The following is a 26,857-nucleotide window of genomic DNA, read 5'->3' on the forward strand; positions in this document are numbered from 1 at the left end:
TTTGCACTATTGCACTGTACTCCACTTAGGTTAGAATAGGTTATAGGGTTGAAACAGGTTTTTTGTGCATTAGGGTTAGTATAGCGTACTATTTATTGTTTTCTGTAATTTAAGAAGTTTTAGTGTTAGGGTTAGTATAGTCGTTTATTTATTGCTATCTGTATATTTAGGAAGTTCACTTATCTAAGCTCAGCATAGATGTAAATTTGTTCCGTGTACTTATATGTTATGTTATGCCAGGTGATTGTGTTGAATTTTAGTGCCCAGTCTAACCTTGTGTTGTTCTGTGCATCTGACAAATAAAAGACTTGAACTTGAACTCTTGTATGCCTCCAGTCTCTAATATGTAATTGTATTTAGTCTCTCTAAAGATTCAACGTCTACCTCCCTCAGGGGGCAGAGGAAAGCTCCTAAATGAATAACAGGAACTTGTTATTGTCGACATGGTGATTGCTGACAATTAAATAAAACTGAAGGACATTCAGTCCAGAGTTGTAGAGGACAATCTTGTCTTTGGGAACATACATGGTGAATTTTGCTGTAAACTACTCTATAAACATGGAACACAGTAAGACAGCAGAGCCTTTACACACACTGTCTGATTACTTTCAGAGAGTCATGGAGATTGAAATTCCAGTGAAATTCCACATGAAATGATGTACGTTGACGAGGCTGGCTTCAACTTAGTGAAAAGGCGTCGGTGAGGAAGAAACCTAATTGGCAAAAGGGCCACAGTTACTCCAACAACGGTGCACTCCTGCATGTACAGTAAATGTGTAAATGTTTTAATTAGGCTAATTAACGTGTATATTAATAAGATGTAGGCTATAGTTTTTTAGGGGTGACTTAAAACAAATCTGTCAAGGGTCTATAGATGAAAAATAGCAATTTTGGCTAATACTGGTACAGTCATGTTCATTAATGTGCACTGCCCCTGTACGGGCAGCCTTACTGCGGCCACTTCTGACAGCGGAATAATCCGGACAACGCGCGTCTTCAATTATAGAGGGTTTATTTGTCATTTGGTTGTCTCAAACAAAAGCTCTTCATCGCATTAACGCGGTTGAATCATTGTTTGCCACTTCCGCCCTACCGGGCTCGGTGCTGGCACGGCCCTATATCGCATGTCAATTAGACGTGTGTCAATTATTCAATCACGGCCAGACAATTTACCAGGCAGAACATGGCAATCACAGTATTCACCTTTGCATCATTTCAAATCATGATTCGAATGTTCCGTTAATTTAACCTAAACTTATCAACATTAACAATTTGGGTACATTTGGAAACTTAAATTACAAAACGGCTCCAACACTCCGGACCCTAATTGAGCATCACATGGCAATTCATAAACATAAACAGAAGGAGCCGAACATCCCAAAGCCACACATTCAAAAGGTGTATATAAACACATAAAGGTCCATATGAAATTAATCAAACAAGGGTTCTCTTTTCAAGGACAACACACGTTTAAAAATAAAATAAAAGTTAGTCCTTTCATAAGTCATTCAAATCACGATTTCACATTGACACATCATTGTACTCTTCTGTTCTCTTGCAGAAGCATCAAAAAGTAGGCGTGCGATAGATTCATATCCATTCTCAGCCAATGCATGTCCAAAAAAAAGAAAATAAATAGGATTTTAGTTGTGTATGGTGTGGTGTGTCGTTTTCAGAAAGTTGGATTGTCAGTCGGTCAGATGTTGGTCAGGACATGTCTTTGAGAAGACACAACTTGGTAATAGGTCTCTCAAAGACGCCTGTCCGAGTCTTCACACGAACACGACGTGCAAGGCCTTTCGTGTCAGGAAAGATGCGACCCATTGGCCAGGAGTTACGAGGAGAGGTCTCGTCTTATGATCAGAACTATGTCTCCGGGTATGAGATTATTCTTGACCTTGTTCCATTTTTGTCTCTCCTGCATCAGAGGGAGATACTCCCATGTCCATCTTTTCCAGAAGAGGTCTGAAAGGTATTGAACCTGCTGCCACCTTCTTCTGGAGTAGCAGTCCTGCTTGTCAAAGAGCCCAGGTGGAAGGATGGGTTTCCCTTTTAGGAGCAGCAGGTAATTTGGGGTAAGGGGTTCAGGATCTTTACAGTCTCCAGATGTTATAGTAATGGGACGAGCATTGAGAATCGCTTCCAATTCGCACAGGGCAGTTTGAAGACATTCATTATTCAGAGTTTGCTCTTTTGTGAGAGTTCGAGTTCGAGAGCGATACCAACTTGGGTTGAATGGCTGAAAATGGGGTACGCTTACAGAACCGGCTGCATTGGACTGCTGTCATTCAAACCATGCTCGCCTTCACCCACAGTTAAACTTGGAATTTTGTGTTAAACACTGATGTGTATATACACTGCTTTCTAGAGGCGGGATGTCGTCACTTTGCCGTAACATAATCTAAATGCATTGTGAGAGATGTAGTTTATGGTCAATGCATGCTGTAAAGCAGCGTAGACTTATTTCAATACACCATTTAAGCTCCTGTGGGCCACATAAAATGACGTGGCGGGCCACATTTGGCCACACGTGCCCTACAACATCCGGAAGATCAGGAGATACCTGTCTGAGCATTCCACCCAGCTGCTAGTCCAAGCACTTGTCCTCTCCAAGTTGGAATACTGCAACTCGCTTCTCGCCAGTCTCCCAGCATGAGCAACCCACCCTCTCCAGAGGATTCAGAATGCAGCAGCCTGCCTGATCTTCAACCTACCCAGACGCTCCCATGTTCCCCCGCTCTTCATCTCCCTCCACTGGCTACCCATTACGGCCCACAACAGATTCAAGACCCTGGTACTGACCTTCCGAGCGGTGAATGGGACTGCACCTGACTACATCCAGTCTCTTGTCCAGCCTTACACCCCCACCTGTCACCTAAAGGTCTTTTTCGGACAACTGTCTGGTGGTCTCACCTCTCAAGAGCGCCCGCTCACAACCCAAGCTCTTCTCCTGTCTGGCCTCCCAATGGTGGAATCATCTCCCCACCTCCATCAGAGATACTGACTGTCCCTCCACCTTCAAAAAAAGGCTAAAGACGCACTTGTTCCGGGAGTACAACAGTACTTAAGAAAGATTTGTTTGATCAGATGTTGGTTTATTTCCTCCAGGAACACAATGACACTTATTGAGTGACTTGCTGCACTTGTTCGTTAGTTGTAACTGATTTAACTGCTTGTACTAGCTGTGAATTATATTATCGGGTGTGCTTGCCTTCGGCATTTGCAGGAGCTAACCAGTCGAACGGTGTACAAAAATACAGGGTGTTGATATTCACAGCCTGGAAACATACCCATCTGCAACCAGCGCAAGTACACCCCACAATTTCCCCAGAAATTGTAGCCTCTAGTTGCTGCTTGCTTTTTCTCCAAGTACACTCTAGCACTTTAGAGGATCATGTTGTTTAATTGAAATTTGCTTAACTACATGCTCTTCTGGTTCCACCCATTGACACTTATTAGCTTTTCACAATGTATGCTTCATGTTTTGGCTACCCATAATGTTTTTGGGGCTATCTCGTGTTTATGATCATTGACCTATAAACGTTTTGTAAAGATCTCTCTTGTAAAAGTCGCTTTGGATAAAAGCGTCTGCTTAATGACAAACTGTAAATGTAAAATTACATTTGGTTGTAGGCAATGTATGAGTTTTAAACACTACAGAAGGTTATGGTTTGGATTTAACGTTTTTGTCTTCACATCTAGAACACAATGAATAAATTACTTAAAAATAACTTTGACACACACATTTCTTAACTGGTAAGCTAAATGCTGAGTTTAGATCCAGATCCAGCACAGACTTCCATCGCAGATTAGAAGACCAAAAGTGTGGCACACTTTGCTTGGCAGAACATTCATTTAAAATCGTGTAGCATGAGAATATATAATTTGATCTGATTTCATGTGCACATTTAATCCAAATCCAATTATGACTATTCTGCCTGGCAGTGTATGGACAGCTGCCCCATAGCCTAAATGTACACCTGTAGATTTCCAATTAACATAGTCTTCCTCCACAGGTCCAGATGGGTCCTGGACAGTGGCAGACTCTGGCTGTTTGAAGGGCAGGGGTGGAAAAATTAAAAGGGCTCTAACTGCACAACATGGGGCCCCACCAGCGTAACAATGGGAATGTGACCTCAAGGCCTCACTTGGAAAAGCATTGTAGAGCACAGCATCGCATTTTCCCCTTTGGAAAGGGCACCATTTGGGACACTGGGTCATGTAGGGGGAGCATAAAGGGCACTTATTAACAGCACCCTTTTCCATTGGAAGGAAAGACACAAGAACAGTCGAGTTTAGATCATTGTAAGGGCACCTTATAGGGCACTGCATAAACTTTTCTCCACTATAAGGGCACTCACTAAGACATGTTATACTTTTTTTTCCTCTAGAGGGCACACTATCATTTATTGCACTAGTGCACCGTCCCTGTTATGCACTCAGATTAAGATGTTAGTGAAACACACAAATACAGATTCCTTTAAGAATAGATAGTGCGCCTGTGATAAAATTGGTGGCACACACACACATTCCTGGAATTATACATAGGGCACAGTGCCCTTCGATTAACATTTGTTCATTAATTCATAATTAAATGAAAATAAGCGTAATACGGAAAATAGTAAAATTCTGTTTCGTTATTTAGAAGTGAATTTGCTTAAAGGCTACAACCAATATTCAGCTGCTTTCAAAGTGCCTGGCTAGCTAAGAGAACAACAACATAAAGTGGATATACTTTGAACATATATACATATGCTGTATGGTGAATTAGGCCTACAATTATGACAACTGGCTCAACCATTGTGAATGTAATGACTTCTGTTATGAACTAAATGTTTGATGTTTGTGGTGGTAAGATAATTTAAAAGAGAACAAATATAAAAAATGTTGATCAACATAACTTAAGCAATTTATAATGTAGGAAACAGTAGACAAATGAAGGCTACATAATAATTTGTATGAATGCATTGGCAATTTGACTAGAATAGATGTGGAGGGTTTACATGTCAATTGTGATCTGAGAAATATAGGTACCAAAACCACTGAGAAGAACTGTCATCACCAGCTGCATCGCAGGCACTGTGCCCTATTTATAATCGTAGGAATCTATGTGTGCGTGTGTTTGCCACCAAGTTGATCACGGGCACTGTGCACTACTATAATACAACTTCCGACGTTTACAGAGACAAAAAAACATAAATTTGCATAGAAGAGTTTAGCCATGCAAGCAATTATGCCAGGTTGGTTAGAATTGTGAAATGTTAATTGTAGGCCAACAGAATTGAGTATTCCACCATGAAATAATTTGTTATAGCTACTTCACTAGCTCTACAAATATTTAAGTTCTCGTGATCCCATAAACGTACTGTTAAAAGCTAAATATGAGCTCTTCTCCCGTGGCAACACACCTGCCGTACTCCATCTAAATCTGTCCGAGTGCGGTGCATTAGCTGCAGCGGTGCGGATTGCACTGTAATTCAATTTAAAAAAGGCCAAGGGTCAAGGGCCAAGGGCCTCTTCAACAAGGCCAAGGGTCCACACTGACTGTAATGACTAGTTACGAGTAATGACGAGTCAGGTGGCTGAGCGGTGGAGAATCGGGCTAGTAATCAGAAGGTCGCCAGTTCGATTCCCGGCTGAGCCAAATGACGTTGTGTCCCTTGGGCAAGGCATTTCACCCTACTTGCCTCGGGGGGGGAAGGTCCCTGTACTTACTGTAAGTTGCTCTGGATAAGAGCGTCTGCTAAATGACTAAATGTAAATGTAAATGTAGTTAAAACATTACATTTACACAATTGTATCTTGTACATTTGTGATTTTTATAATATTTGTATTTTTTGTATTGTTATATTGTAAGTGGTAACTTATATTTTATTTTATGACAACTTATATTTTATTTTAGTGTACATTTTATTTAATTCTAATTCCACCTAGTACTGCTAGTTTATGTACCCTATGTACCCTTAGTATAGATAGTCCGCATATTTCAATTTTAGGATCCTATATGTTTATTGTATGCACCTTCTGTGCAAACTTTCATGGCGAATAAATCCCATTCTGATTCTGAGAAAAACAAATATATCACAATACATACCGTTATCATCCGTGCTTCAGAATTATAGCGTGATATACACTTTAGGCCATACCGCCCAGGTTTACTTTAACGTGTTATATTTGTTGCCCAAATATAAAGTCAAATATAAGGTCAATCTCCAGTCAATATGCCGAAATGCTGTACTTTAGTAATTGTCAGTTAAGGTGCTGGAGGGATGACGAGCAGTGGGTTCTACAGTACCTTCATGTTTCCAGGAGATCCTTGGGACACTTGAAGGACTGTGGGTGGAGACCTCCAGCAACAGGCCCAGGAACATACCAAGGACACCAAATGCCATGTTCGATTCCGGTAACTTTGAAACCGTAACGTTTCCTCTGAAAGAAAACAACAAACTGAATGAGTACCAACCTTGAAGATGGAACTGTGAAAAAGATGATCGTTTGTTTGTAGTTCCTTAACTGGGAGAGCAGTGAGAGCAAACAGACAAGTGTGCTGCATTTAGAGAGAGCTGGGAGAGAGCCACTTCCTCTTTTTTCTCAATTTGAGAACTGGCATCACAACACTATGCTGGCTCTTGATCCTGTTGAGAATAGCAGATCAGCCTTTATAATCTCTAAAGTATCCTATCTTGCACATGAACAGATATGTTTGGTTGATATTAGGAAGTTAGGCCAAGAGGTTTAAGTAGGGTGGGGAACTAAGGAGGAGGGGAAAAGGTGTAGAGACTGTGTGCGACGACAGGCCCATGGACCAACTACAGAGTTGGAAACAGAAAAGTTCAGTATTTCACCCCCTCTGCTCTCGCATCCTTTATGCAATAGGACAAATTCCTATGTGTTCTGTTTAGATCTGTAAGTAAAGTGAAAGATAATTTTATACTTTCAGACAAACAACTGCATTGTTGTTGTAAAGAGTGGGAGGCATATTCTTGTTCCTCAGAGACCTGAATGATGATGGCTAACTTCTCGGCAGTTGTTTAGGATCTGTTAATAGTTTTCAGACTTTGGTCTTTTCATATGCCAAATGATGCACCTAAATGTACCATTGTGCAATAGTGGACCTCTACTGACGCATTCCCCCTTTCAAGGTATTGATAATGTAGCTATTTGGAAGCTTTTTGTGCTTGGCAGAGATACAACATCACCACTTGAGGCAAATGATGAGAATCCTGGATAATTTGTCTGACAACATAATCTAATATCACCTTAATAAAAAAATGTTTATAGGTCAAACTGGGCCACCCAAAACCATAAAACTGTTGAATAAGCAAGCCCTTAAAGTTATAACTGAAATATGGAAATAAATCTCTATATCAATTTACTTGTCAATCCAGATTATACATTATTATAAATCTGCGAGAATGAGAGAAAAATAAATAGTGTAAGAAAAACTGTGGAAAGACTTAAATACAGGGGTGCAAACTCATCAGGGATGAAAAAGGTGACAAGGATCCGAACCCCTTCGTGGGGTTAACCATCAAATCCTGCTCTCCAGACTTTCTGAGATGGGCATCACTGGCACTGCACTCCAGTGGATCTCATCCTACCTGTCGGGAAGATCCTATCAGGTTTCCTGGGGAAACAAACTGTCAGGCCTTCGCCAGCTCTCCACTGGTGTCCCACAGGGCTCCGTCCTTGGACCCCTCCTCTTCTCTCTGTACACCACCTCACTTGGACCAATCATCACCTCCCATGGCTTCTCCTACCACTGCTACGCTGACGACCCGCAGATGTACCTGTCGTTCCCCCTAACCGATCCGGGGATCTCAGCTACGATTGAGGCCTGCCTCACAGACATCGCCACCTGGATGACGAAGCACCACCTCCAGCTAAACCTCGCCAAAACAGAACTTCTCATCATCCCGGCCAAACCCTTCATCTCCCACAATCTCTCAATCACCCTGGGATCTGCAACGGTGACCCCTTCATCCTCAGCCAGGAACCTTGGGATTACCATGGATGACGAGCTCTCCCTCACCGCCCACATTGCTGCAGTCTCCCGGTCATTTAGATTCACCCTGTACAACATCCGGAAGATCAGGAGATAGCTGTCTGAGCACTCCACCCAGCTGCTTGTCCAAGCACTTGTCCTCTCCAAGTTGGACTATTGCAACTGGCTAATCGCCGGCTCCCAGCATGCGCAACCCGCCCTCTTCAAAGGATTCAGAACGCGGCGGCCCGCCTGGTCTGCAATCTACCCAGACGCTCCCATGTTACCCCGCTCCTCATCTCCCTCCACTGGCTACCCATCACGGCCCGGATCATATTCAAGACCCTGGTACTGACCTTCCGAGCAGTGAACGGGACTGCACCCGACTACATCAAGTCTCTCCTGCAGCCTTACACCCCCACCTGCCACCTTAAGGTCTTCTTCGGACAACCATCTGGTGGTCTCACCTCTCAAGAGCGCCCGCTCACATCCCAAGCTCTTCTCCTGTCTAACCTCCCAATGGTGGAATCATCTCCCCACCTCCATCAGATACTGACTGTCCCTCCACCTTCAAAAAAAGGCTAAAGACGCACTTGTTCCGGGAGTAAAATGGTACTTAGGAATGGTTTGCTGGTCCCAATGTTAGTTTCCTCAAGGATCACAATGACTCTAGCTTAGAGACTTGTTGCTCTTGTTAGTCAGTGTAACTGATTTAAATTGTTGTACTCGATGTGAAATATTTTTTACTGTTGCTTGCTTTTCTACAGGTACACTTGCACTTATAGCAATTCATGTTGTTTAATTGTCACTTGTTTAACTACATGCTCTTATGGTTCAATTTGTGCTTCATGTTTTGGCTACCCGCAATGTTTTTGGGGCAATGTTGTTGTTGTTAAGCTTTGTAAAGCTTTCTCTTGAAAGTCGCTTTGGATAAAAGCGTCGGCCAAAACCGAACCCCGGTCTGCAGTTTCAACATGCCAAATGTCACAACTTTTTACAGTTCTGGTCTAGGGGCAGCCACTGACTCCCATGGAACCATTGTAATAATAATAATAATACCACCAATAACAATAGGGTTCTCCTACCGGAGGAACCCTAAATATAGCTGCAAGCAGCGATGCGGGTTCCTCTGCAAAATGGCAAAATATTATAAAAATGTACATTGTAGAAGGTCGAGAGTTGGACAACAAGAGAGCAAAAATACTTCATGTTTGGCCAACAACAATAGGCTGAATGGGGATTTGAACTCATGAGCATAAGGTTACAAGTCAGTCTCTCTATCTACTTTCTGGTATTTGGTCATGGGTGGGGTCTGGCTCTCTAGACAGTAGGGGTGGAACGGTACATGTATTCGTACCAAACCGTACGGTACGGGCGTCACGGTTCGGCTCGTGAAATTACACGGAGAATACACGGTATAAAAATTAATAAAACTTGCGTGCAAATTAATTAATGTAATGCGGAACTACTGTAAAATATTCGTGTTCCTTAGGGACAATCTGTAGCCCCGCCTTAAGTCTGAAACTGATTGGCGCCGCCACCTGTGTAGTAGTGATGGGAAGTTCGGTTCTTTTTACTGATTCGGTTCTTTGAATCTCGTTCAGTAAAATGAACGAATCTTTTTTCGAGTCATTTGTTCATTTCAGGGGGGGGGGGGGAGCACCAGCAAATACTATTTCAAAATAAATTCCTGCATTAAAATAATGTATCATGAGTTTGTATGATTTGGTCATGTATTATCACACTAGCATTTAATTATCACGTCAAACAATTACACTGCACTAAACTGTAAGTGTAAATGTAAAGTGAAAATCACAAAACCAGCAAATACCACAAATACCATAGCAAATACCAATCACACATACCATAGCAGTTTAGTTTTACTTAACACTCATGTAAGAATGGAAAATGGTATCCTATACTGCTACTGGAATTTTTTTTGACAGCGTATTGTAACGTTTGGCGAATTATAACCTTATTGATCTTTACTGTGGATGATATTTAGTGGATAATTTTGTAATGTCAGCCTTGTCAGGCGATTATTAACACTGCTGACCACAGGTAACGTTAAACGTTAACGTAATTCGGTTAACGCAGTTATGTAGCTGGCTAAGCGCTAGCTCCTAACATTAGTCACTCCAACATCGTAATGTTGGATGAGGCGAGCTATGCTATAACTCGTGAACCACAGACTGTGCAGCTAGCTAAACACTTACCTTTCTTCAAAAACAAATCGCTGATATTCTGGGCCCCTGATGTGCTCCTGGCCTCTTTTCTTCCTCTCCTCTCTTTTTTTGGCGTCCCGATTTACGTTTCTTTTTTGGCATTGTCGGTTCTCTATTGATAACCAGCTGGCTGCTGCTGCAGTTTGTGAGCTTTAAGGTTACGCGCAAATTTTCAAAAGAGGAGCGAACCATGGACCAAACCATTTTTTTAAAGAAGGGTCTTATTGCTCGGAAAATATAAACTTTTTCTTTAAATTTTGCTTGATTTTGTGGCTTTGTTTAAACTCTGATGCATTAGTATGGGTATTAGTTAGGCATAATAATTTAGTCATAGAAAGGGAAGCCTACATAGGCTACAGGGATTTTTGTGGGCCCCCCCCCCCTGGGCTGTGGGCCCCTAGAATTGTCATCACCTTTCCCCCCTAAACGACAGCCCTGATTATGGGACACGTCCCCCCACCCCCCGAATATTTGATCATACTGTATGATTATGGGACACGTCCTCCCCAATATTTGATCATATTGTGTGATTATGGGACACGTCCTCCCCAATATTTGATCATACTGTATGATTATTCGGGCAATTTAGGCAAGTGTCTGCTATTAGATCTTTCTGCAACTCAGAAAATATCAAATCACGGCCGGTCCATTTTCCAAATCCAGTCGACTTGGCTTACCGAAACCTATTTGTCCTAAAGTCCATGTCATATTTTCCCTAAACCTATACTCTGCTGCAACGTCAATGAGTGAGTTTGGAGCGCAAAATCATTTGGCAGTAACACATGTTTTATGGATGGTAAATATCCAGTATTTGGCTAACATAATCACTTATGACAACAACGACTAGGTGAATTTCACTAGAATTTCGAATTGTAGAATTAGTGCAAATTTCAACTGCAATACTATACAGTTTGTATGAATGGGACTTTTTACAAGCAGTAGCAGGGCTCTCAAGTTTTGAAGACAGGCAAGAGTGACATTCCCCCCCCCCACCCCCGACAGGGGGTCAAAATTAATTAAATAATTGCTTTTTACCTGACATCTTTGAAAGGCAGCAACGATTAATGCATCCATGGCCAGGATATAATAATAAAATATGACATTATATTTAAAGTTAAAGGAACTGATTACATTCCTCATTGGGTTCGATCCTACCACCTCTGACATCCCAAGCGCCACCACTACCAACTACTTCAACGAAGAGCTAGTAAACAAATTATGCGGGTGGCCTCTTAGTTACCTGACGACATCTATGAACTACTTGTTCTGAGCAGGTGTTGTCAGTGAACAGGCTGTAAAACTGTTGGTTAAAGAGACTCGTGAAAAACTGATGCTAATTATCTGGGAAACATTTTTTAACAGCAGTCAAGTTGTCATTGTTTGTTGTATTTGTTGTAACATTAAAACAGGAGATCATGACTGCGCTCAAAATGCTCGAGCTCCAGCGGTTTGCTTTGTAGGTGAACAAAACTTTCGGAAGACGTAGCAGAATCCCGAAAATGACAGGATATGCTTTTTTTCCATTGTTGCATTAAATCTTACCCAGATACAATGGTGCTATTGTCCGATTGGCTATTGTATAGACCCTTTCTTTTTTTTGATTGGCTGATAAGTGGCAGGCTCGACTAAGAACTCCAGGGGAGACGCGCTTGACTGCCGGTTCAATAGTGAGAGTGGGGCGGCCAGAGTAATTTTGGTTGGGTGCTGCGGCATATTAAATATATTATAAATATTTTTTTTCGGCGTGAGAAATACAATTTGTGGCGGGAGGGCGTGACTAAAGACCGAAATGAGTGACTGTCACTCTCAATGCGTGACACTTGAGAGCCCTGCAGTTGCCGACAGCTAGCCTGGCTTTACAGCTAGCAACAACTGTAGCTAGCGTTTTGGGCCATGTTCCTGTTCTCTGAATTGGATTATCTAGCAAGTTATTTTACAGTCCTGCCATTTGATCTTTCTTCCTTCATAATTTTCATCCCTTTGGAATTGCGTTGCTGTTGTATTTCGCAGTAGTGGCAAATGCTAGACTCATTATAGAGTGAGTAGGCCTATACGTTGATTTGGTTTAAAGGTAGCCATTATGTTTGACTCAGTTTATCATCATAGTTTGTTGAATGTTTCATTCCAAAATACAGAATTTGTGTTTAAACGCTAGGTTTCATCCTTGTGCCAAACAAAGAATCTTTAATTCAGACATATTTTACAAAATGCTTTATTCTTGCATGCCCATGTGCATTTTTGCATTATGTAGGATTTCCTTTAAAATTTCATGGAAATCTTCCAGTGCATATATATATATATATATTTTTATCCAATCACTGCAGTTGTTTTATGTAGTAGATCTTGCGAGGTGACATGTTAGTGAGGTGTTAACTTGTTTTTCACTTTGAAATAATGGTACAGATTACAGTTACTGCGGAATGACAAGGTAACGCATGAGTAATTAGTGAGGAGTTAACATGTTTGTCATTTAAAATAATGGTCCACATCACAAGTAGTTCCTGCAGGATGTCAAGATAACGCTTGAGTAATTAGTAAGGAGTTATACAGATTTTCACAAGTAATAGGCCTATATTAAGTCGAATTTGATATTGGACACATAAGGTACAGGCATACATTTATATGAGGCACTAGTGATATTCTAACAAACATTGTAATCTGGAAGATGTGGTTTTGCGCTTATCGCAACGTAAATGCAAGATGCAAATAGTTTTTGACAAGAGAACATCAATGTTTATATTCATATCCTAAAGATAAGTCCTCCTCAGGGGGCTACTGTAACATAAAGGTAGGTCTTTGGAGTCTGAGACATTTAACCCAAGAGCTCATAATAGTAAACTAATCCAATCATGAGTGTCAGCATCACTTCCTAATTATATTTTTTTATTAAATTAATAAATTAATAATTATTATTAATAATTATCATTATTTGTATTATACCATGTTTAAGTTTTAAATAAACAGAGAACATACGTCCATCCTTTGGTAAGAGTAGTCACAATCTCAACCTGTAGTTAACGTATTTGGGGGGATATAATATTCATAAACAGTTTTCCACAAATAAACCATTTGAGGCACAAGCTTCTGAAAGGTTATGACCATGTTAAGAGTAAAACAACCAAATTGTTCACTTTTTAGACATGTTACTTTTGTGATTAGTAATTAAGTAGTCATTCTTTCTTAATTGGTCATAGTTAACAAGTAGTTCTCAAGAGGATACATTTATTTAGTAATAACCAAATACCTACCAAGAACTACCTTTGTTGTAAATTAGCTATTAATTACTGCTTAGTTAATCTTGGTTCCATATTAATTAATAGTATTAAATTCGGTGTTACTGTAGAACTACCTTTTACTTCCTACATAGCTACTTTTTAACAACAGACCATTATTCTAAAGTGTTCCCGTTAAGTTTTGTATGTTTACCCAAATTTTCACTGTACAGCACATTATCATACACACTATGTACACACTATCATAGCAGACCTTATGGGTCCTTGAGGCTTTTTTGTTTCCCATGAGAAATAAGGCATGTATATAAATTTTCTGGTATTTCTGGGGAAATGGGGCGCAGGGGAAATCATGTTGACTTTGGGCTTGGGTTATAGAGCCACCTATGGGCGTAAGTGGGCCATTAGCGGTCTGGGAGTAGTGAATGACCTGTTGTATCATTGGGCAAAATTTAAAAAAATCGGATCAAGTACTTTTTGAGCTATTTAGACATTTCACGGAGAAGAGGAAAGATAATAAGAATAATAACAAAACATTAATATAGCTGCAAGCAGCAATGAGGTGGCCAAGCAATCAAATGACCCATAAAACACAAGAAATCCTCAGAACAGGGTTTTGAGTGCATGCAGCAAGTTTGGTGTGAATCCATCAAAGATTTGCTGAGATACGACCCAACTTCCTGTTTGATGGCTTTATGGCACATTTTGATTGCCTGTACCGGTCAAACGGTTGTGAAAATCAAACAATCATGTGATGGCCTTTGTGAAGCTTGGTCTGAAGATAATCTCTGCGAAATTTGGTGAAGATTGGACAACATGTGTAGGAGGAGTAGAGAAAAAACATTTTTCAATGAATTCAAAATGGCGGCCGCATCAATTCGGCTATTATCACAAATGATGATGGGTCACACACGGGACGTCCCAAGATATCATGAAACAAAGGAATCACTTAATAAAGGCAAACAAATCAACAGTTATTGGCCAAAACACATTTTTGCTTCCTGCGGCCACGCCCAGTAATGACATGACACCAAATTCACTGGACAGCCTCAGAAGAGGGTTCCGAGTCATCACACAAGGTTTGGGGTTGATTTCTTAAAGATTAGCTGAGATATGATCCAACTTCCTGTTTGGTTGCTTTGTTGCCAATTTTGATTGGCTGTACCGGACAAACGGTTTTGAAAATCAAATATCCTTTGATAACTTCTGTGAGGGTTGGTCTGATGATGATGTGTGCCAATTCTGGGGAAGATTTGACAAAAATTGAGGGAGGTGAAGCAAAAAAACGTTTTTTCACAAAATTCTAAGTGGCAGAAAATCTATATAACCGGAAATTGACGCCATGGTGTGCGTTGAACTCGTCTCGATCCAGGGAATCCAACGGTACCTCATTTTTGAAAATCGGTCATACGGTTCAAAAGTTACGTGTGTAAACACAAGTCCAACTTTGACCAGTTGGTGGCGCTAGAGTGCTCCAATGGGAGACATGAAACTTGGTGAATATAAAGAGGGGACTGTGCTTAGTGAGTGTGCCAAATTTCACAACTTTTTACCATACGGTTCTAGGGGCTGCCATAGACTCCAATGACAGAAGAAGTGTAATAATAAATATAGCTGCAAGCAGCAATGAGGTGGCCAAGCAGTCAAATGACCCATAAAACACTTTAGAAATCCTCAGAACAGGGTTCCGAGTGCATGCAGCAAGTTTGGTGTGAATCCATCAAAGATTTGCTGAGATACGACCCAACTTCCTGTTTGCTGGCTTTATGGCACATTTTGATTGTCTGTACCGGGCAAACGGTTCTGAAAATCTAGAAATCATGTGATGGCCTTTGTGAGGCTTGGTCTGAAGATAATATCTGCCAAGTTTGGTGAAGATTGGACAACATGTGTAGGAGGAGTAAAGAAAAAACGTTTTTCAATTAATTCAAAATGGCGGCCGCATTAATTCGGCTATTATCACAAATGATGATGGGTCACACACGGGACGTCCCAAGATACCATGAGACAAAGGAATCACTTAATAAAGGCAAACAAATCAACAGTTATTTGCCTAAACACATTTCTGCTTCCTGCGGCCACGCCCAGTAATGAAATGACACCAAATTCATTGGACAGCATCAGAAGAGGGTTCCGAGTCATCATACCAAGTTTGGTGTTGATTTCTCAAAGATTAGCTGAGATATAATTCAACTTCCTGTTTGGTTGCTTTGTTGCCGATTTTGATTGGCTGTACCGGACAAACGGTTTTGAAAATCAAATATCCTTTGATAACTTATGTGAGGGTTGGTCTGATGATGATGTGTGCCAATTCTGGGGAAGATTTGACAAAAATTGAGGAAGGAGAAGCAAAAAAACGTTTTTTCACAAAATTCAAAATGGCAGAAAATCTATATAACCGGAAATTGACGCCATTATGTGCGTTGAACTCGTCGCGATCCAGGGAATCCAACGGTACCTCATTTTTGAAAATCGGTCATATGGTTCAAAAGTTACGTGTGTAAACACAAGTCCAACTTTGACCAGTTGGTGGCGCTAGAGTACTCCAATGGGAGACATGAAACTTGGTGAATATAAAGACGGGACTGTGCTTAATGAGTGTGCCAAATTTCACAACTTTTTACCATACGGTTCTAGGGGCTGCCATAGACTCCAATGACAGAAGAAACGTAATAATAATAATAAATATAGCTGCAAGCAGCAATGGAGGGGCCAAGCAGTCCAGAGCAGGACAAGGCCTCCATAGCACTTGCGCAACAATTAAGTCACAACAACCTGTTGCACTCATGCAACACGCCAAGTTTGGTTGAAATATCTGTTTGCGTTCCAAAGTAGTGATTGTTTACAGTGTTTTTTTCTGGTATAACACCGCAGGCCTCCTTTGCTCCTCGTGGGAACAATGGAACCCAAGTTTGGTGACAATCGCACAAATGGTTGCTGAGTTACGCTTTCACGTGTCTTTTGCGGCTTCGCCGCCGCCTTTGATCGTCTCTACCGAACAAACGGTTTTGAAAATGTAAAATCCATCCCGACACCTTTGTGAAGCTTGGTCTGAAGATCATCTCAGCCAAATTTTGTAAACATTGGACAACATTTGGGGCGTGTAAAAGGTTTTTACACTTTTCCATGAAATCCAAAATGGCGGCCGCATCAATTCGGTTATTATGAAAAGTTATCAATGGCCAGGCTTGATATCTCACAAGACATCAACAGACAAAGAAATTACTTTATTAAGTTAAACACTTCAACGGTTATTAGCCAAAACACGTTTATGCTTCCGGCCACGCCCCCTTTTAGTCACAACACCATTTTTGGAGGACATCCTTAGAATAAGGTTCCGAGTAGGCGTACCAACTTTGGTGTCACTGCTTCAAAGAACTGCTGAGATATGGCTTCACTTCCTGTTTGGCGGCTTTTCTGCAGAATTTGATTGGCTGTACCGGACAAACGGTTTTGAAAATCAAATATCCTTCGATAACTTTTGTGAGGCTTGGTCTGAAGATCATATCTGGTAATTGTGAAGAACATTTGACAAAATTTGTAGGAGGAGTAGGCTTTTAAAGGTTTTTGATAAAACCGGAAATAGCGGAAAATCTATATAACCGGAAATTGACGCCATGGTGTGCATTGCACTCGGCTTGATCCAGGGAGTCCAATGGTACCTCACTTTTGAAAATGGGACATACGGTTCAAAAGTTGCGTGTGTAAACACAACTCCAACTTTGACCCGTTGGTGGCGCTAGAGTGCCAAAGTATGGGACATGAAACTTTGTGACTTGAACCAGGGGACTGTCCCTAATGAGTGTACCAAATTTCACAACTTTCGACCAAGCGCTTCTAGGGGCTGCCATAGACACCCAGTCTTAAGAATAATAATAATAATAATACTACCAATTACAATAGGTGCCTCGCAGCTTTGCTGCTTGGCCCCTAATAATAAGAAAAGGTAGAATCACTTATGTGGCTTCGCCGCTTCGCGGCTTGGCCACCAAATATAGCTGCAAGCAGCAATGGAGGGGCCAAGCAGTCCAGAGCAAGACATGGCCTCCATAGCACTTGCGCAACAATTAAGTTACAACAACCTGTTGCACTCATGCAACACACCAAGTTTGGTTGAAATATCTGTTTGCGTTCCAAAGTAGTGAGTGTTCAAGGTGTTTTTTTTCTGGTATAACACCACAGGCCTCCTCTGCTCCTCGTGGGAACGATGCAACCCAAGTTTGGTGACAATCGCACAAATGGTTGCTGAGTTACGCTCTCACGTGTCTTTCGCGGCTTCGCTGGCGCCTTTGATCGTCTCTACCGAACCAACGGTTTTGAAAATGGAAAATCCATCAGACACCTTTGTGAAGCTTGGTCTGAAGATCATCTGTGCCAAATTTAGTAAACATATGACACAATTTGGGGCGTGTAAAAGGTTTTTACACTTTTCCATTAAATCCAAAATGGCGTCCGCGTCAATTCGGTTGTTATGAAATATCATCGATAGTCAAGTTTGATATCTCACAAGACATCAACCGACAAAGAAATTACTTTATTAAGGTAAACACTTCAACAGTTATTAGCCAAAACACGTTTATGCTTCCGGCCACGCCCCCTTTTAGTCACATGACCACATTTTTGGAGGACATACTCAAAATAAGGTTCCGAGTAGGCATATCAAATTTGGTGTCACTGCCTCAAAGAACTGCTGAGATAAGACTTAATTTCCTGTTTGGTGTCTATTCTGCTGATTTTGATTGGCTCTCACGGACAAACGGTTGTGGGGATCAAAATGCTCTACCATAAATTTTGTGCGGCTTGGTCTGAAGAGCATATCTGGTAATTTTGAAGAAGATTTGACAAAAATTGTAGGAGGAGTAGGCTTTCAGAGGTTTTTGATAAAACCGGAAATAGCGGAAAATCTATATAAACGGAATGACGCCATGGTGTGCATTGAACTCGGCTTGATCCAGGGAATCCAATGGTACCTCATTTTTGAAAATCGGTCATATGGTTCAAAAGTTGCGTGTGTAAACACAAGTCCAACTTTGACCCGTTGGTGGCGCTAGAGTGCCCAAGTATGGGACATGAAACTTTGTGAATTGGACCAGGGGACTGTCCCCAATGAGTGTGCCAAATTTCACAACTTTCGACCAAGCGCTTATGGGGGCTAACATAGACACCCAGTCCTAAGAAGAATAATAATAATAATAATACTAACAATTACAATAGGTGCCTCGCAGCTTCGCTGCTTGGCCCGTAATAATACTAACAAACTTCGCTGCTTGGCCCCTAATAATAATAATACTAACAATAACAATAGGTGCCTCGCAGCTTCGCTGCTTGGCCTCTAATAATAATAATAATAATAATAAAAATAACAATAGGTGCCTCGCAGCTTCGCTGCTTGGCCCCTAATAACAATAATAAGAAAAGGTAGAATCACTTATGTGGCTTCACCGCTTCGCGGCTTGGCAACCAATAATACTAACAATAACGCTTCGCTGCTTGGCCCCTAATAATAATAATAAATATAGCTGCAAGCAGCAATCAAAGGGGCCAAGCATCATTCTATATGTAAATTCAGTAGCTAAAAAGCAAAACTTTTCATAAAAAACATTCATGTCATTTTGAGACAGAATTCGCTGGCTACATGTAGCAGCGTTATATCTACAAAGCACAATAAATCCGCTTCTTCTTGACTATAAATCCCCTGACAATGAAACGTTATCGTTACCATTATGATTATACTGCTAGACAGCTACTGTGGCATACCTGGTTTTGCTAAACAGACAATTCAGTGACACGACATGCATGACGACTGTGGCTGGATTCGATCCTACGACCTTGCGTTCCAAAGCAGCACGTCTTATCCCAGTGAGCTATTCTCACTGCTGGAAAATGCTGTGTTCGGTTACTTTATAAAAAAAAGGAAGCCGTTTCTCCCCTGGCAAGCTTTGTCAGATTTGACCCAAGTATAAACAGCTGTAATTCAGTCATAGTTTGACATATCAAGGTTATTGTGGTAAGAAAATGATTAGATTGCATGCTCGTGATGACATTTCCAAAGTTTCGACTCCATACGGTAAACCGTCGCAGAGTCAAGGCCTCAAGTCTGCTTTGGCGTCCTCTTTGTCAAAATCGTTTGTGCGTTATTCGTGAACGGTTTGACTCATCGATGACATTTTGATAACTTTTTGTCGGCATGGTCTGAAGATGATCTGTTGCAATCTTCATGAAAATCGGAGCAACGGCCTAGGACGAGTTCGAAAGAGTAGCAATTTCTTAAAATACAAATGACGTAAAAACCATCATGACGACAATGACGTCACAGGGTTCAATCGAATCGTCTGCATCCAAGGAATCCAATGATACCATTGGATTCCTTATGCAATGGTATCCAATGATACCATTGCATAAGTATTGTGTCGGATTAAAGAGACTGTCAACTTGAATCTGGCTCCGTCGTTGTTCTATCGGCAAAGCAAGCTAAATTAAGCCTATACCTATGTTACTATTATAATGATGAGTGTTGCTTACTATTACTAGCTTATTGTTAATGCCATCGTTGTGATGTTAACTGACATAACGTTCTAACAATATGACGACCATAACAATAATGTGGTTATCAGACATTATTTATTCATCTTCGTCTCTGCTCCAGAACATGTCAACAATCTATAAGGACGCCGTAATGCCACGATATTATATCTAATTATAATATGCTATAATTACGTTTGCCATGCCATGAGCATTATAGTGCTCATTACAAAATAGTTAAATCTGCTTTAAAATAACGGAAATAAACTCTACAAACAACCGTCATGTATATGTACAACCATTTGTAAAACGTGCTACGGTAAAAGCAGGCAATTGTAGATTATCAAGTCCTTTCTCCTTGTTCTCATTCAGCTCAGGTAAATCAGTGATTTGCTGATGTTGTGTGTTGGCCATGGCTACGACCAGTCACCCCCCCCCCCCCCCCCCCCCCCCCCCCCCCCCCCCCAAAGATCCCCCTCATCGGATCTGTGCTTCATGATGACATTGGTTGGCCAAACGAACAAGCTTGAAAAAAATATTCATAACAGCTTGCTTTCGCAGATTACTTGGAGGACCCCCCCACCCCCCCAAAAAAGATCTACACAGATTTTTTTGCAGATTGTGTACAGATCTACACAAATGACCCATTTTGATTCAAAAACTGCGAATTTCGCCAAAAGGTGACGAGTTTGCACCCCTGTAAAGAGAATGTTCATTCAGGGAGAAGGTATGTGGCCGTGAAAATTGCGTTTTGCCATGTTGGATCGATATGATCCATGTTCTAGCTCTCGGGCTGCTTAAGAATATGCTGCACCCGCAATTATCTTGACTACTTGAATCTGACTCGAATAAGTCGGATTGCGTGAACTACAATTGGCCTTTATGGAACTGCTATAGCCCCAACTGACTTTCTCGGCTAATTCAAGTCAGGTTTGGGACTTTAATCCCAATTTTTTTGAGTGGCCTTTATGGAACAGGCCCCTGGCATTATTAGAGAAATGCTCTAATAATGGGATTTTCGGAGGGGATCAGAAAACACCACATGTACTGTAATCCATGCCTATTGACTACAACTACAAAAACATATTGATCCTCGATTTGATTTAATTAAAATCTGTTTCCAGGGGCAATATTCCAGACTATAGGACACACACATACTCTGGAAGTTGAAGGATGCCTGCCCCTGCCCCCCACCCCTCTGGGTTTAGTCTGGGCTTTCAAATATTGTGTCACCCAGATTCCACCATTGTCACATGCCAGGGTGGTAAAGGGGGTCAAACAAACATAGTCCTATTGTATTCAAAGGACAAGGGTGCCCCCCCCCCCTCCATGCGCGCCAGCTACCATTCACCAAAGAGCATCACATTAGCAGAACAATGAAACACAATAAACAAATGCCTATTTCCTCTGCCGACACTCTACCAGCCATGCCAATCAAAATGCCAGACAAGATTAGCGGAAACCTGAGTCAAAGTCTCAGGGACTCAAGGTCCTGAGAGCTGGATCAAGTAGGGGACGATCTAGTGAGAGACTGCCTGGGATAACAACACCATGACAGATGGGCAACAATGTAAGAGAAAGGGTTAGCAGTTTATTTGTCCAAGCTACTGAAGACAGTAACCGTACCGGCCTGCGAGATTCAAGACTTTGGCCCTGCTGGCAGATCTCTTTGAGCTTATTGTCTTCCCCCAGATCCTTTGGAGAGACAGAGTTTGACACCTGCTCTGGGACTCTGTTTGCTCAGCACTGTACTGCTAAGTGTGTGTGTGTGTGTGTGTGTGTGTGTGTGTGTGTGTGGAGGGGGGGGGGGGGGTATAGGGTTCTTCAGTACTTGCTAATAACTCCAATCCCCCCCCCCCCAACTTTTTTCTCCTCTGCTGGCAAATCATACTTTAACGTATTGGAACTGTTATTTATTGATAGCCTAACGTTATGCTTGTTACAGTTCCATAACATGCTACTCTAGCTTGCTAACTTTTGTTGAGGGCGGGGGGGAGGCTGAGTACAGGGACCTGGTTGACCGCTTTGTGAAGTGGTGTGGGGAGAACTGCATGCAGCTCAACGTGGCGAAGACGAGGGAGATGGTGGTGGACTTCAGGAGGAACAAGCCCCTGCTCTCTCCTGTCTGCATCAGTGGGACGGATGTGGAGGTGGTGTCGGCATACAAGTACCTGGGTGTCACACTGGACAATAAACTGGACTGGTCCACCAACACACAGGCCGTCTACAAGAAGGGCCTGAGCCGGCTTTACTTCCTGGGGAGGCTCAGGTCCTTCCACGTCTGCAACAAGATGCTGCAGATGTTCTATCAGTCTGTTGTGGCGAGCACCATCCTCTTTGCTGTGGTGTCCTGGGGTGCGGGCATCTAGGCAAAGGACGCCAACAAACTGAGAAAACTCATCAGGAAAGCAGAGTCTGTGGTTGGCTCTAAGCTTGTCACCCTGGAGGAGGTGGTGGAGGACAGGATGCTGGCAAAACTGCTGGCAATCATGGACCATCCCTCTCACCCCCTCCACAAAACCCTGGACAAGCTAAGAAGCAGCTTTAGCCACAGACTCATTCAACCCCGCTGCTCTAAGGAACAATACAGGAAATCGTTCCTCCCAACCACAATAAGACTGTTCAACTCATCCACCTCTGTCAGAGCCACCATCACAGAACTGCACTAAACCTGTCTCCTTGCACTTTATTCTATTGTATTGTATTTTATTGTATTCAAATATACCGGCTGCTATGACAACTTAATTTCCCTTCGGGGATTAATAAAGTACTCTATCTATCTATATATCTATCTAACTTGCATAAAAGGGAGATGGACAAGATTGATCCCGGGTAGCTGGTCAATGTCCTTTGAATTTGATTCTGGCTCTGGAGGCTCAAACTTATACTGCTGTGTAAATCCAATCCTTTCATGCATTTTTGTAATATAGTTGCAGAGTTTTTGTTGTAGAGTTTAACCCTTTTGTTGTAACGGTATTTGACAGTTGAGAGGGGAGCAGTTTTCTCTTGAGTGGGCAAGGTTTCAGCAAACAAGATTTAAAGATTTAGATCATTTAATTTAGTTATTTGGTGATTTTTGTTATCATTAAAATGTGGCTGGGTGGTTAGGAACACATTGTTCAGTGGTGTGGCAAACTCAAAACACATTTTATTGTACCTTTAAAGGGATTTTAGTCATCCACCGTTTTGAAGTTTTACATGTGAACAACACAAATAAAGGGTGTGGGGTGTGCTTGCGTCGGTTGCACAAGGGTCTGTTTTTTTTACTGAAATTTTACAACTTAAATTTCTGTATATTTTATATAAAAATGCATACTTATTATTTATGAAGATTGCATAGATTAAAAAGAAAACATTTGTTGCTGAGCAGCCTCACATCGTTGAAAAGTTGCATCAAAACTAAGAAATTGGGCAATCTTGTGTAAAAATGGTCCTTACCTCTATAACTTAAACGTCCCTTTATGGTGCTGTAAAGCACATTCCATGATGTGCTTCTCAGTACATTATATACGTGTGAAATGAGTTGCTGAAAGCCTGTGCAAAGCTCTAAAACTTTGATGCACTGAAATGTGGAGTTAGGCCTTTGAACAGTTACTCCCCTGTTTTCAGCTCATGTTTTGTTAGGGCGGGACAAAACCCAACCTATCTACGTCACAGCCACCTATCTACGTCAGATCACAAATGGTTTATATAAACTGCATTCTGTTACTCAGCTGGTACGATGCAAAGACAAAGTAATTAACACATAAAACACTCAGAGACTGTAGGTAGGTCTGTAGGACTGATATCTGCAATTGATTTAGCTAGTTGTTGCTGTTGTTGCTAAATTCAATAAATTTGAGGGGGCAGAGCTTCAGCTCCTTCAGACGACACACCCCCCCAGTATCAAGCAGAGAAGACAGATTTTCTCACGATTTCAAAGCTTAATTTATCAAGCTTGCCTGTGTTTTTTTCATTCAAATTTGCAGGGGAAGTTAATAACACATTATTCTGTGGTGTGATGAACCTGAAACTCATTTTCAGTTCTGCTTTTCAGCCACTAAGTTTTTCCCTTATAATAATATTTTCATGCATTTAGCCTGCTCATATTGCATTCATTCATTAATAAAGAACCCCCTTTGAATCAAGCTCATTCTAACAATGTTGTCACCGGCAGTATCTCAGATGGAATCGCAATTCAAACAGTACCATCTGCAAACTGAAAATATGCCTCCAAAAACATAAATAAGCTTCATATTTATTTTGGGAAAACTGGCTAATATAACAAGTTTACTGGAAGCGATACTTGACCGTAACAATATCCCTGGTCTAACCTGTGACCGGCTATCCACGTTTTAAGTAGGGAAAAGCGCATGCAACTTTGTCAGCTTCTCTTACACTTTCTTTATGTCAGCGTCTCTCAATCCTGGTCATTGATCCTGGTCCCTGGATATACTGTAGCCCTGCAGGTTTGGAGATGTTTATCTGCTCCAAATGGCTTGTGAAAACAAAAGTTGGAAGCAAAATAGGTAGCCTACAACTAATAAGCCCTACAACTCCCCCCACCTGTCACTAAAGTCATTCACTGCTGCTGTTGCCAGACAAACAAAGGGAATTTTTTGAATGCACCGGAAATAAAAAATGTTTCTTTATGTATATTTGAGTCCACACATTCGTAGATATAGCCCTAGGTTTCAACAATATGGAAACAGATGAGGATGATCAGATTAAATGAGCGAAAACAAGGCACAATTTTCTGTCATCTGTCCATATCTTTTTAGTGCTGCAGATGGGAGAGAAATGCCCATGGCAAGCTAACTAGGTAGAAAGAGGGAAGGGCAGTTTGTAACACTCAGAATGTAGCTACTAGCTACTCTAAAACAGGCACTCGTAAGACATAAATCCCTACTGTTTTCACATCCCTGTAGAGACAACCTTCGTGAACAGATTGACAAAGTTTAGGCTGTGGCATTGAAGTTCAGGTTAGTAGTCAGATAGTTTCACCAATTAAAAAACTAATCTGGGACTTACAGGGCCGGACTTACCATTGGGCTTGACTGGGCTACAGCCCATGGGCCCGGTCCTGTAGGGGGCCCCGCCCGTTTACGTGCAGCGGAGGACTGAGCTATTAGCCAGAAAGCTAAGTTATGCTAGCAAGATTCATAGACAAGAAGGGAGTCAGATGGCTGAGCGGTGAGGGAGTCAGGCTAGTAATCGAAAGGTTGCTGGATCGATTCCCCGCCCTGCCAAATGACGTTGTGTCCTTGGGCAAGGCACTTCACCCTACTTGCCTCGGGGGGAATGTCCCTGTACTTACTTTAAATCGCTCTGGATAAGAGCGTCTGCTAAATGACTAAATGTAAATGTAAATGTAAGAACATTGTGTACAGTTGACAAACAGTAAATATAATTTGACAATATGTTTGACAAAAAGACTGGCTTGTGTATCATTTTGTTCTATTCAAAGTCATGTAGTTAGGCCTATAGTTGGTTGGGCCCGAAAATTGACCAAGCCCTGGGGCCCCCACCACCCTAAGTCCGGCCCTGGGGGTAAGGGGAGCGCCGAAAATGATCGCGCCGTTTGGCTACCTAAAGTTTGTTAAACAGCGGTGGAATTGTTTTTCTTACCAGTGAGTCTTGCGTACAACGTTGCAGTGCGCTAACGCTTCAGTGAAATTGCAGACTACTGTTTCCAAAAGTAGATGTACTTGCTTAGTAATAACAGCATATATCATGTTGTACATTACATTTCACAATTGTGTTTTTTATCACAATGCTAAATGAGTAGCTAAATAGTTATCACCCTGGCCCCTTTGCCTGTAGCGTTTCTGCAGCTGTCTTGCAGTTTTAGGTATTTAGCCTTGCTATCTCCCAGAAGTTAACAAGCTGCTAAACTACAGGTAGTAACACGTGTGTTCGTGATGTTAGTGACTGTGGCTAGCTAGTTAGCCACCGTTAACGTTCGCGCGAATACAAAGCAACGCAAACGGGACCAAGACAAAAAAATGTACACCGACATTGGCTATGTAGTGCAAATATTCAAGTTTTTTTAGGGGTGGGAAAATAATAAAAATATATGAGAGAACAAAGGTTGTGCCCTTGCCAAAGGCAAAGCACAACCCATAAATATAACATGAATATATGATCCCAACACTATCGATCAATAGACAAGACTAAACCAATTCACTAAAAAGTAACTAAAAAGTTTAGACTTTTGATTCACAATATTGACAACACATATTGAGAAACTTCACTCAAAATATCCTCTCAGTTTTCAATTTGAAGTAGGGGTGCACCGATCCGATGTTAAGATCGGATATCTGCCCCGATATTGACAAAATAGTTGGGATCGGAAAAATTTACAGATCCAGGGGCCGTTTTTTATTCACCGGCGCAGCACATTCTACGTCATTCGTCAGCAGTACGTGTGTCACATGCTGGAAGAGTTGAGTTAACCGTTAAGCAACATGGAGCGAGCCAAAGAGTTGGCTGTGTGGAGATTTCACGCTTGCCACGCCAACTAGTTCGTCGGCTGTTTACTATGTCTGCAAAGTAAATGCAGTGCCGGATTAACAATTTTCTGTGCCCTGGGCAACAAGGCTCAAGCCCCCCCCCCCCCCCCGTGTTTGATGTGATGCTAGTTACGGATTTCACAAATTAATGAATTTTTGGGGCCTTTATTTGAGCGCAAAATAGTTTTATGTAAAATAAAAAATGTATAAGCCGTTTTTCAATTGGCAAAATCTTGTCAGACAGTAGGTAAGAAAGTAACAGCTAGCTGGCGTCAGTTCAGTTACTTGGAAAATGCATAGATAATGTTTCACAGTAAAATCTCAATTTAGCTTGCACCTAAGTTAAAACATATTTGAGTGTGCTAACATTAGCAATAACATCAGCAAGTTTGAGGTGTATGCATA

General features: G+C 41.5%; 1 protein-coding gene across 7 annotated transcripts in view; it reads right to left on the reverse strand.

The window, feature by feature from the left end:
- Positions 1-26,857, reverse strand: part of sema4d (sema domain, immunoglobulin domain (Ig), transmembrane domain (TM) and short cytoplasmic domain, (semaphorin) 4D) — a 140,491-nt gene that overhangs the window by 31,919 nt on the left and 81,715 nt on the right. For all 7 annotated transcript variants that reach the window (XM_047017271.1, XM_047017266.1, XM_047017267.1 and 4 more), the window contains one exon: positions 6,296-6,429. In XM_047017271.1, the coding sequence (XP_046873227.1) occupies positions 6,296-6,429 (134 nt within the window). The remainder of the gene's footprint in view (positions 1-6,295; positions 6,430-26,857) is intronic.

Source organism: Hypomesus transpacificus, unplaced genomic scaffold, assembly GCF_021917145.1.
Source record: "Hypomesus transpacificus isolate Combined female unplaced genomic scaffold, fHypTra1 scaffold_51, whole genome shotgun sequence".
Lineage (NCBI taxonomy): Eukaryota > Metazoa > Chordata > Actinopteri > Osmeriformes > Osmeridae > Hypomesus > Hypomesus transpacificus.